The 12731-nt window shown below is 49.2% G+C and overlaps 1 protein-coding gene across 3 annotated transcripts in view; it reads right to left on the reverse strand.

Annotated features, from left to right (window-relative positions):
* Positions 1 to 8107: 8107 nt before the first annotated feature.
* The window catches only part of LOC144295994 (L-gulonolactone oxidase), a 31959-nt gene continuing 27335 nt past the window's right edge, over positions 8108 to 12731 (reverse strand). The window contains exons 9-12 of one of the 3 annotated variants that reach the window (XM_077868748.1): positions 12496 to 12645; positions 11459 to 11623; positions 9614 to 9704; positions 8108 to 8847 (exon numbers count right to left, since the gene is read on the reverse strand). In XM_077868748.1, coding sequence (XP_077724874.1) covers positions 8719 to 8847; positions 9614 to 9704; positions 11459 to 11623; positions 12496 to 12645 — 535 coding nt within the window. In that variant the 3' untranslated portion in view covers positions 8108 to 8718. The remainder of the gene's footprint in view (positions 8848 to 9613; positions 9705 to 11458; positions 11624 to 12495; positions 12646 to 12731) is intronic. The other 2 variants (XM_077868750.1, XM_077868749.1) reach the window with 2 other exon arrangements.

Raw genomic sequence — 12731 nt, forward strand, 5'->3', positions numbered from 1 at the left:
AAACCAAGGATTTCTTGCTTTTAGAAGCAGAGATGTGTTCCAACGGCCAAGTAAAATAAATTTCTGAAAAGTGAATCTTGTCCATTCCAATATAAAATGGTTGATGTATTCTGATTGGGGTGGGTGAGATCTCCTGAAGGAATATATTGAAAATAAGATTGAAGAAGGGATGATAAATAGGCATGCTGGGTATTAAAATACCCAGCTGATCTTTTCTTTTTTCAAGATTTTACTTATTTATTCATGACAGACACACAGAGAGAGAGGCAGGGACATAGGCAGAAGGAGAAGCAGGCTCCATGCAGGGAGCCTGACCTGGGACTCGATCCCAGGGATCGAATGATCCCCGGGACCACACCCTGAGCCAAAGGCAGATGCTCAACCAGTGAGCCACCCAGGTGCCCCCCAGTTGATCTTTTCTTAATGGAGTCTAAATGGAATCTGTCGTCCCCAAAAGACAAAATGAAGCAATTCCCTTTTTCCTTGTAAGGGTTTGGAATTCCTGTGGCACTTTCTTGACTGTTGGCATTATTTGCTCCCATCCACACAACCTTCCTATCTTTCCCGGGACCACAATTTCTCATCTACCTGGATTTTTCCCTGGGGGCGTATTTACCACTTAGTCGGATATAGCTGGGCTGCAGTACCCCGTGCTGCCAGCAGAGGGCCCTGCCTGGCCGTGGTTCTTCCCTCAACATCACCTTACGAAACCTTAACCATTTTTGAGTATTTTCTAACTATAGAATTCCTTTCATCAAATATACTTCACATGAAGAAAACACATCTGGTGGCATTCCAGGTTTGTAGCAAAGTCCACATAGACATGAAAAGCTTAGAATGTGCTTAGGTTACCATTCCTTGTCTCTCTCTTGCAGTTCTAAGTATCTGCTGCATAAGTAACAGACTCCAAGGCTTAGCTCATCAAACAAGCTAAGTATTTTCGTATTACTCAAGGAAATTCAGAATAAAGTCAGTATGACTCACTTAGTGACATATATTAATATTAGGTTTATGGGTTCAGGAGACGTTTCCTAGAATGACCATCCTTGTAAATTGTGTATCACATTAATATCACATGCCTTATTTCAAGATTTACTTTTTGCTTTCTATTATGTCACTAGATTCTGGAAGCCACTATATCCAACTGTTGCTCCTTTTTATGCGATCTACTTAACACTGGCCTAGGCTCGCCTCTTTAAAGATAGCCTAAAGCCGACTCCGAGGTTTGCTAGAAACCCGCGTGTCCATCTCCTGCCGCCCTTTGCACAGTGGCTTTGTTGGGGGTCCTTGGATGTCTCTCCATCTCTCACAGGGGTCCTAGCCTGAGGCACTACAAAAGCCAAGGCAGGACATGAGATCACGAAGGCGCAGGGATGAAATGGGGAATTCCAGCGGGGAGACTGGCTAATGAGGCCTTGGTTTCTGGTCTCTAGGAATATTGTGGCAAAGTGGGAGCAGGGCTTGTTCTGAGAAGAGAGGGCTTGGCACCTGCCCAGCAAGGGGGATGCCACCAGCCTTGCGGTTAGGCCCTATGACACTTGATGGCCTTCTGCCAGAACACTGTAATAGAAAATAATCTCTGCTCACTACATGGGGAAATGACACCAGAATTACACAGTGTACAGCTTGTGCAACTGTACCAGTGGTCCTGGGCCAGCAAAGTGCTCTACCACTTGGGCCGATTGTTTCATGTAATCTCATTAAGTCCCCCAGTTACTCTCTAGGCAGAGGTCATTTCCCCCATATTACAAAGGCTTCCAGGAGTAGCCTTCATTAGAAAAGCGTGTGACTCAGAAGGCTTAGATGGAAGAACATCTGACCCTTATCCTTGTGGCCCACAGAGGCTATCGAAGGGGATCTCAGATTGCTCACCCTTCACTGTGAAGCAGAGGGGAAGGGAGGAGGGAGGTTGGAGCCAGGAAGCTGCCCACGTGTGCAGAGCAGAGCTCACCACTAAGTGGTGGGGTTGGGGGTGAATGAAAGGCCATTTGGCTCAGGCTTCACTTACCCAGAGGGCCTCCCATTGGGCTTCTGACATCATCTCCAGTGGGGTTACACTTTGGTCACAGAATTACAGTGACAGGATCGAAGGAACATGCTCACCATATAACAGTACCCAGAGCGGGCTGGAGGCTTGGGCTGCTGGCAGGGGCCGCCCTAGAGGTCTAAGGGTGCCCAAGTGAAGTTCAAAGCCAGCCCATGGAAACCATCATTCTGTCTACAAGGAGAGGACAGCACCTGGCAGTAGCAGTCTAGGTGACCAGACGGAGCAAGACCCCGCCCCACCTCAGATAACCCCAGACAGCTTGAGCTGGGGGTGGGGTGGGGTGGTGGGTGGAGGTGCGTGGATAAAGTCCAGAGCCAGACGATGCCCCTCCCGACTGCTCTGGACTCTCGGAACCCGGGGTTGGGGGTGTGTGAGGGTAGAGTGCCCCTCACCTCCACCCCTCCTCTGATGGGGGACGGGAGGGGTTCAGATCCGGATATTGGATTGACATTCTAAAGTACACAAAACCGGTTGTTTTATAAACTGCGGCGTGTCCAGGAAGGAAAACGATCTGCGGGAGATGTGATTTAGTGATGGGAACGGCCCTAGAATGAATAAGAATATTTCATATTTGTGTCCCCACCTGAGCTGAACCCCACGAGAGGCGGATTCCGGGAGCTCTTAGCCGCGATGGAGATGCAGCGCGCTGGGCGGAGGGCACCGGGGCTCAGGTTGCAGGGATAACAGGGACCGATTGCCCGCCGTCGTGCCACCTGGGAGTGGCAGAGCTGGGATCGAACCCAGGCCTGACGCCGGGGCTCACGGGGCTCACGGGAACCTCACCACCACCTTTTAGCCTCTTGGGCCTCCCACCTCTATCTCCCATCCAGCCAGCATGGCCTGGCATCTTCTGGCCGTGAGAGAGCAGCTTGACAAACCCGGGACGGATCAGGTAGCTCTAAAGGCAACGTGGAAAGGACTCGCCTCTGCAGAGCTTCTTGATATATCGAACCAGTGATCACCAAATCAGTGATCACCAAATCATCAGTAAATGGCATGTCCCATATGGGACAAATTGACAAGGTGGATGACGAGCTGTCCAGATGCCTGTGGGATATTCTCAACCACTGGGTCAGAATCCTGCAGGTTGGGACACCTGGGTGGCTCAGGGGTTTAGCGCCTGCCTTTGGCCCAGGGCGTGATCCTGGAGACCCAGGATCGAGTCCCACGTTGGGCTCCCTGCATGGAGCCTGCTTCTCCCTCTGCCTGTGTCTCTGCCTCTCTCTCTCTTTCTCTCTGTGTCTATCATGAATGAATAAATAAATAAAATCTATTTTAAAAAAAAGAATCCTGCAGGTTTATGATATGGCTGAGAGCAGGATGGGGACCAGTAGTTGGAACAGTCCTTCCTGCCCCCCCCCACCAGCCACTGCTCTGAGGACTCAGTTTGCTGATGGCCCACAGTTGCCTTCAGCCCACCCAGGCCTCTCCAGGGCTGCGGAGGTGCTTACTCAGGCTGGGAAAGGGGATGGAGAGAGGATAGCACCATGGCTTGTCTGCCCTCGTTTGTTGCCTCCAGTGCTCCCGGGAAGGGGGGTAGGGGGCAAAGACACTGACCTTGAACTAGTACCAGACATTTGCCCACAAGCTCCTCTGGATCTCAGTCCCCCTCCGGTGCCGAGTTCAAGAGAAACCAACGGCTCACCCAATCTTACCTGAAAGAACGCACATCGCAGGGGTGGGATGACAGGTGGGCCTTGTGTTCATAAGGAGACTTTGGACGACTGTGTATGACTTCATGTACGTGAAATCACAGAGAGGTGTCAAAGGAACGGATCCATTCCTCAACCTCAAACCCACATCCAAGCATTGGTCCACCTGCATGGAGTGCACAGGGTGCTGTTGGCCTTTCACATAAGAGCCTGCAATGATCTTGAACACGGCACAGCGTGGATGTCAAAAGTGGAAAAAAACAACCACCAAATTTTGATAATTTCCCGGAGATGTCTAGGTGTCATCTGGTCTCTGAAAGTCCCTGCCATGTGGGAAAGAAAACCAGGGGGAAAACCAAGATAAGGCAGGCTCGGGGGATTTAGTTCAGCTTTGCTCAGACCCTGCTTTATTGTATGGGTCCTCTTTTATTTATTTATTTATTTATTTATTTATTTATTTATTTATTTTTAAAGATTTAATTTATTCATGAGAGACCCAAAGAGAGAGAGAGGCAGAGACACAGGCAGAGGGAGAAGCAGACTCCACGCAGGGAGCCCGATGTGGGACTCAATCCTGGGACTCCAGGAACATGCCTTGGGCCGAAGGCAGGCGCTAAACCACTGGCCACCCAGGGATCCCTTTATGGGTCCCCTTTTAGTCCATGGGTTCCTGCAGGGCTCCTAAGATTAGGATGCTCATAGCTACTTTTCCAGCTTCCATGCTCCCATTGTGGTTAGCTCCTGCCTTTGGCCTCATTTTAGTAACTAGAGACCTACAGGTAGGATCTTCCTTGTAGGGTACCCAGACATCTCTAAATTTGAAACCTAGGCTTGCATAAAGAACTCTTCCCTCTCAGCAACCCCCCTCCATGGCTCCCCTCCCTCAGGGTCTGCTCCCTTCTCTGTGGCATTCTTGGCTGCTTTACAGTTGGGCACTAGCCCACCGCACAGTGTAGGTCAAGGGTGGGCTGCTTTGTTTCTGCCCGGGTACCTGGGCTGTGTCAGCAGGGCTGCCACGAGGGGGCGCCATGAGTCCCTGTTCTGGGGCTGACCGTGGCTGCTGACCTTGAGAGGACCAAAGTTGTGTTGCAGCTCAACGGGTGGACTCTGCTGCCCCCTCCCTCGAGGCGGCCCTATCTATTCACCCTCTTAGCTATCCTCTTGGCCCTGTCCATGCAGGTGGCCAAGTTGGCTCAGCCAGTTTGGGGTTATCCTTGCACAGAGACACCTGCAAGTAAAGTGAGGGGGCATCTGTCTTGAGCCTTTAAATGTCTCACATCTTTGAATTTTGGGAAATTTTCTGGGCAGAAGTGCATCCTTCTGAGACCCTCAGAGCTCACCCGGACCCCTGCCATTCTCAGCTCTGCCCTGGCGGGGTGAGAGGCCAGGTGGCTGCCCTGAGGGGAGAAGCCACCCACAGTTCACTCACTCCACTTGGTGAGATTTGCAGTTTTTCTTTTGGCTGGTGACCTCTCACCCCAGATTTAACCTTGAGAGCCCGCATGGCCTAACAGCCCTGATGCTGCACTACAATTTAGTTTCCCATTGGCCCAAGGGAAATGCCATTCCTCATCCTTCCATCTGTTTCTTTAGAGGTGCTGGCAGGTACTGTCCACTGTTAGAAACCCAGTCTCAGAGCATAGGTCTCAGCACCCATGATTTCCTAAATCTCCTCCCATGAGAATGTTTGCCACAGAGGGCAGAGCTGGCTTGCGCTACCTGAGGCTTACATAATAAGGCTATACTGGGAGAGAAAAGAAGCCAGCCAGTGGGAATCTGGGACAGAAGAACAAGCAGGAATCAAGGAAGGAGAGAAAAAGTGGATCCATATCAGCAATGCCCTCAGGAGCCCAATTTATGGCCTCAGGGCACACCATTCAATATCAAGAGTATTCTGCACAATAATTTTTTTGGGAAGGATGAACTCCAGGCATCAAAAGATCCCAAATCAAAGGAAGAGTAAATTATATTCATCAAAAGCCTGAGCCAGAAAAGACATCTGGGCTCTCTGATAATTAGAAAGTCTATTTCCAGAGTATTCTTTGCCCTAGCATTCCAGGACTTGAAGTTTTTCTGAATCTCAAGGTTTCAGACTTCAGACATTGGGCTTCAATATCTGTGTCCTTCAATATCTGTGCGTCTCCCTCTGGGGAGTGCCAACAGGGCACTCCTTCCTAGAGCAGAAATGTTACTTAAAGATTTGGAAAGTAAAATGTTACTCAAAAGTTTAAAACACAATTACATAATGAAATAGAATGCAACATGCATCGATCTTAGAAATTAAGTTCAAACTCTCAAAAATGTAGGGCTGTGAGACAGACTTTGGTTGAAAGTTTTGAGATACTGCCTTTTGTAACTTGCTGTGTGATATCGGACAAGTTTCTCCACCTCTCTGAGCCTTGGTTTCCTCATCTGTAGAACATGAGAGTGAATGGATTTCGAAAGCCTCAGGGTTTTGCCTGCTATGCCTTTCCTTTAAGTAACTTTACTCATCTCTTATATGTACCCGTCTGAGTCCTCTGGAGAAACAGAATCAATGCATACTTCATACTGATCCAAGACATTGGCTCATGTGATGTTCCCAAGTCTGAAATCCGTGGGGGCAGCCCCACAGTCTGGAAACTCTGTCAGGAACTCAGGAGGCAGAGTTCATTCTTCTTCCAGAAACCTCAGTTTTTGCTTTTAAGTCTTTCAACTGATGGCACAAAGGCCACCCACATTTTTGAGACTAATTTCCTTTATGTAGAGTCCCTGGCTGTAGATATTAACCACATCTACAAAACATCTTCAGATCCACGCCTAGATTCAATGATTCAATACTCGAGTCTGGTAAGTTGACACACAAAACTAGCTGTTGTGGCTGTGATACACACGTCTGGGCATGACCTTTGTGGTGCTCAGAAGAATCCTAAGCTTAAATTAATGCTCTGCTATCACCTGCCTGACCTTTTTGTTTTGCACTGGACCCTGTGACTGATATAATCAGCCCCGCCGAAGGGCTAGTTCTGGCTCTCATAGCCACGGTCTTGGATCTTTCGGCTGAGGTAGTTTTTGTCCAGGTGGGCTGGCCAGGTCTTCATGGCTATACCATTTCCCTGACCCTTCATCTTGTCTCCCGGGTATTACTATTTCACGTCCTATGCACATTAATTTTGTTTCCTTGAACTAGAATATACATTTCTTCATGTTCATTGGTGTAAGAAATATATAACATAAAATTTCCCATTTTAACCACTGTTAAATAAATAATAATGTCAGTGGCAGTATTAAGAACATCCACATTGTCATGCAAACATCACTGCCATCCATCTCCAGAACTTTTTCATTGTCCCAAACTGAAACTCAGTCCCCATTCACCACCCAGTCCCTACTCCCCCTCCCGGACCCCCTGGCCACCACCCTTCTCCTTTCTGTCTCTAGAAGTTTGACTACACCAAATACCTCATCTATGTGGAATCATACAGTGTTTCTCTTTTTGTGACTGGCCTATTACGTTTAACGTGATGCCTACAAGGTTCATCCATATTGTAGCATAAGCTAAAATTTCTTTCCTTTTCAAGGCTGAATAATATTTCACTGTCTGTATATTATACATTTTGCTTGTCCATTCATCAATGGACAGTTGGGTTGCTTCCACCTTTGAGGATTGTGAGTAATGCTGCTCTGAACATGCTGTCCAAATCTCTCTTCAAGTCCCTACTTTCAGTTTTTCTGGGTATATACTAGAAGTGGAATTGCTAGATCGTGTGGTAATTGTATGTTGAATTTTTTGAGGAATCGCCATATTGTTTTCCAGAGTGATTGTGCCAGGTTACATTCCCCCCAGTGATGCACAACAGTTCTACTTTCTTCATGTCCTTGACGATACAGCTTATTTTCTGTTTTTTAAAAATTTTTATTTTTTAAATAATACTGATCCTAATGGGTGTGAAGTGATATCTCATTGTGGTTTTATTTGCACTTCCTTAATCATTAATGATGTGGAGCATCTTTTCTTGGGCTTATTGGCCATTTGGATGTCTTCTTTGGAGACATATCTACTCAAGTCTTTTGCCCATTTACAAATTTTTGTTGTTGTTGAATTGTAAGAGTTCTTCATATATCACAGATATTAACCTCTTATGAGATATGAGATTAGAATATACATTTCTTGAGGCCAGGAACCTGTCTTAATGTTCTATCAATCCCCCCAAAGCACTTGACACCTAGTAGGTGTTTAGTGAATATTCACAAAAGAATGGCCACTAAGTGTGAAACTAAGGCAAGTTGAAACTAAATTTGCAAAAGGAATACGCAGAGCATTTTCCGGGCAGGCCCAAGACCCATTACCTCTGGAGGGAAGCCAGGAAATTAGTGAGCCTCCTGTTCCCAAACGATTACCTGGAGATGGAGAGATGGGGGCAGAGAGTGAATAATTCTTGGTCTTTATTTAAAAGAAGGCAAGGAGAGGCCCACTCCCCAAACACCCCGTGAAATAGACATGCTAGAGGTCAGGCTATGGGAGGTCAGGTGGACAGACAGAGATGGAGGAGGGCAGTCCCAGGGCTGGTGGCCACTCACTTGAGCATTTGAAACCCCCTCAAGGGTGTAAGGAGGTAGCATGCATGACAATTGTGCCCAAATATATGTTAATAGGGGCTCTGGAGTTACAGACACCCAGCTGGCAGGTGGAACCCGTGAATGACTGGATCCCTGACCTCTTAAACATAACATTTTGGGGTTCCTCTATTTCCTGGGAAAACAGAAGGTGGTGGTCGTAGGTTTAGGAAAAGGGACTGCCCCATGGAGATGCAAATGGAGATTTGGGTGCTCTTCTTTGCATGGGGTTGTTGTGAAGATACAGGAAGTAGAATGGGGAGCCCTGCCCAGATCCAAGCTCATAGTTGTGGGTTGGAGCAGCTGTGGGTCCTGCAGAGAGAAGTCTGCTCCCCATCAGGCCAGTGGGACATTGAGCCTTCAACCTCACCAGAGGTGGGCCTGAGGGAAATGAGGTGGGCTCAATTAATTTCTGTTTCTGCTTCAGTAGAACACCTTCTCCAGATACGCGTTCAGGAACATCCCGGTGGGGTCCAGCTTTTCTCGGATGGCACAGAACTTGGAAAAGGCTGGGTACATTTTCTCAAAGTCCTTCCGGGTACAGTTGTGGGCCTGTGGAAGCAACCAGACAAAAAGGGCCTTGTTCCTTGGAGCTGACATTTCAGTGCGACTGCAAACAGGCAACCCTGTGTCTGTGTGCCCGAACGTGCGACACTCCTATCCCGGGGCACACACAGGCATCCACTCACTCACACATGCATGCATGCATGCACACAAAATGCATGTACCCATACCTACATGTGCGCGCGCGTGTATGTGCACACATATCCAGGCATACGCATGCACGATGCATGGACACACATAATGTAAAGACCCAAATACGAGAGAGGAAGTTCTTAGGAAGGTAAAGAAGAAAAGTGTTACCGTGCTAACATTAAATTCTCCATGCCCCTTGCCACCTCACAGTGTGACCCTGGAGAGGGCTCTGGCCCCAATTCTACTGCTGATTAGGAAGTCAGTCCCATCACCTCGGAGAGACTCTCCGTTCCCTGTTAAAGGGGCTCATTGACTCCTGCCTTATCCTGCCTGGTGGGTTTCTATGAGAAATCAAATAAAATGAAAGATGAGACATTTCTCTGAAAACTCTGAGGCAGTTTTCACTGAGCACAATCATGGAGCTGTCAGAACAAGGATGCCAGGGAAGCTGGGTCTGGGTACAGCAGTGAAACCCTCCCTTCCTGTGACATGTGCTCAGCTCCTGGATGGCAATTTCTGAGCCTTGGGCAGGCAGAGGAAGAGAGGCACCTGCTGGTGAATCTGCAGTTCTCAGCAGTGGCCAGGCTGATGGCCCTGTCAGCCTCTCACTGGCAAATCCTACCTTGGCCCAGTGGGGCCTGCCCCCGACCTTCTTCATGATGGTCTCGTAGGTCAGCCAGTAGTCCAGCCGTGGCACATCCTTGCCGTAGGGCCTGGTGGGGAGCAGAAGGAGGTGAGGCCCCATTCCTGCCATAGTTAGGTGGCCTTCTCCGTGCCATACTCAGCACTTGGCATGCGGTGAGGAGTTTAAGCCGTGGCTCTGCCCGCAGGACATGGATGGCAGTGATCAAGCAACTTGAGGGGTTTTGCTCATTGCTCATCACTAGAAGGATTTCATAAATGGTTGCTTCCTCTCACATATTTTATAGTTGGCATCCGAAACTTATCATGAGTTTAAATATATTATACATGCACACACACATCTTTATGGTATAACATAGAAATATGTCATCTTTTTTTAAAATACCATGACAGTTTTTCTTTCTTTCTTTCTTTCTTTTTTTTTTTTTTTTTTAAGATTTCTTTATTTATTTGAGAGTAAGAAAGAGAATGGGAGAAGGGCAGAGGGAGAGTGAGAAGATGGAGAGAGAGAATCTCAAGCAGACTAGCTGAGCACGAGGCCTGATGAGGGGCTCGATCTCAGGTCTCTGAGGTCATTATCTAGGCCAAAATCGAGAGTCAGACACTTAATGGACTTAACCACCCAGGCGCTGCTCAATATGTCCTCTTTTTTTAAAGAAAATATTTTATTTATTCATTTGAGAGAGAGAGAGAGAGAGAAAGCATGGGTGGAGGGGAGAGGCAGAGGCCGAGGGAGTAAATATGTCATCTTTTTGACAAAGCCTAGGAATCTCCAAATCCCCTCACTTGACATTTAGAAAGCAAGACCATAGAACCTTACTGCCAACAGCCAAGTCAGACTTACTGACAAAAAAATCTAAATCAAAACTTTCAAAAATTCAAATAAACGCGATGTATACCCATGGCAACTTTCTCACTTCTGATCTGCATTCTTAGGTAGGGAGAAGACAGATAGAGGGACAGACAGATAAGGTCTGAGCCTCGCCAACAATCTGTCCCTGTGTGAAATAAGCTGCCTCCCAGTCAATGCATCTTTCCAAAGCTCTCTTTTCTGGCTTTTTGGGACATGTTTCTGGAACAGCGCATTCTATAATTGTCCCTTGGGCATCCTCTACGTTTGAGGTTTTTACATGCTGGAGAAATACCCCATAGTAAGATTCAGGCTGGGGGAGAGGTATGTTTTTCTCTTGTAAAGTCAGAGGAGGGCTGTTATCAATGAGGGCTGGAAGAAGAGGCAAAAGGAAGACACATTTTACGGGGGAAATCTTTTTAAGAGATGGGCTTCTTAAACGTGCATGTCCTACGCCCTGTCCTGGAGACTGCTGTGTACAACTAACCAGGTAAAGATCATGCAGCTGTAAGGTACCTGCACGGGGCCTGGTGGAGCTGGTCGGGATGGGCGAATGCATCCAGGTAGGCAGCTCGGATGGAGCGGGATCCTCTTTTCTGCTTAACTTAAACCTGGCCTCAGAATCCGCCTCAACACGCCGTTCCAGGCTCTCAGAACCATCGGCCAGAGTAGGCACGCGAGATAGCATGCGTTTGCCACTGCATGATACCCATCTCCCAAGTGGTAGCTACTCGGAGTCACATCGCTTATTAATATTGATTATTGTATTAACATGACAGGGGGTGGAAATGGTAGTTGTAGGAACCCAAAGGTGAGAGAGACTATCTTCTGCTGCCAGGATCAAAGAAGTCTCACCGGACAAGGTAGCATTTGAACTGGCCTTGAAAGATGGGTAGGGAGGGGGTCCTTTCAAAGCTGAGGAGCTGCCTCCCCAGCCCCTACCTCCCCTCCCCGCCCACCCAGAGAGCCAGTCACCTGTACATGATGATGTTCATGTAGCAGCTGTCCCTCTGGAAGCAGGGGCTCAGCAGGATGTCATCCCCGCGGGTGAAGCGGACCTCCACAGGGAAGTGGGCCACCATCTTGGGGTGGGCCTCCAGCATGGCTTTCAGTTCCAGCAGGGCCTCCTTGGTCTTCTCTCTGCACTCGGCCAGGGGGACAGAAGCCAGCCCTCAGGAAGGGGCCTCCGGGAGCCCTCACACTGGGCTCCCCATGGCCCCCCCAGCCCACGGGGGCTCCCAGCTCCTCAGGAGGCCCATTCTGGTGGCTGCTCTCAAAGTCCTTCCTATGGAAGTAGAGCCTCTGAATGTCCCTCCTGGAGAGCTACTAGGGCTCTTGGTTCAGCCCTGCCTACGCCTTGCCTAATCAGGGGGTTCCCTCAGGTGTCTGGCCATAGCTGGCCCACCCCGCTGGCATCTTCCTTCTCTGTCAGGGTAAAGTCAGTCTGATTCTAATACTTCCACTTGTCCTTACAGTCCTTGCCCTTGAACGCAGTGATGGGACATCCCCTAAGCCCCTGACACCATCACCCACTTTCCTGCAGAGAGACAGACAGAGGGGACCATTCAGAGAGAAAGTTGTAATGAGTCATGGGCCACAGACCCAGCCTAGGTCTGTGTCACCAGGTGTCCCTCTCAAGGAAGAGTACCAGCCTCTGGCAAAGGAAGGGGGGCTCTGTCCACCGATGGACTGAATGCAGGGGACAGTCTTCCAGAAAAACAAGAAGCTGGGCAGGAAGCCCCACGCTCCACGCCCATGGGCTGCAACCCACCTCCAAGCTGGAGAGGGACCAACCAGGAGGACAGAGGGGACTCCGTGGCTGGTGTCCCCTCACAGGTAGGACAGCTGGGTAACAAGGGTGCCAGAAGGGGGCTCGGCCTCCAGTTTGGCCCCTGCTAATAATGGGCGAGACTGGGAACCTGGCTGACAGTGTACATGCCCGGGCTGCGGTGAAGACCCAAGGGTGTCTCTCTGACACAGGCCACCCGCAGCCTGGCCCGCGCGGCCCCTACCTAGGGATGGCCCAGTCCTGGACGTGCTGCTTGAAGCGGCACTCGTACGTGAAGATCTTGTGGCTGAGGTCGCTGCTCTCCTTCTTCCTGGTGAACAGGAGCCAGAAGAAGAAGCGATTGATCCAGCCCACGAGGCCTGGCAGGAAGGAACTGGGGGGCAGCACAGAGGGTGATTCAGGATCACAGCACCCAGCACTTAGCGGGTCCCCGCCGTGTGCTTGCAGACCGTGCGGTGA

This window comes from Canis aureus, chromosome 24 (genome assembly GCF_053574225.1).
Source record: "Canis aureus isolate CA01 chromosome 24, VMU_Caureus_v.1.0, whole genome shotgun sequence".
NCBI classification, from domain to species: Eukaryota; Metazoa; Chordata; class Mammalia; order Carnivora; family Canidae; genus Canis; species Canis aureus.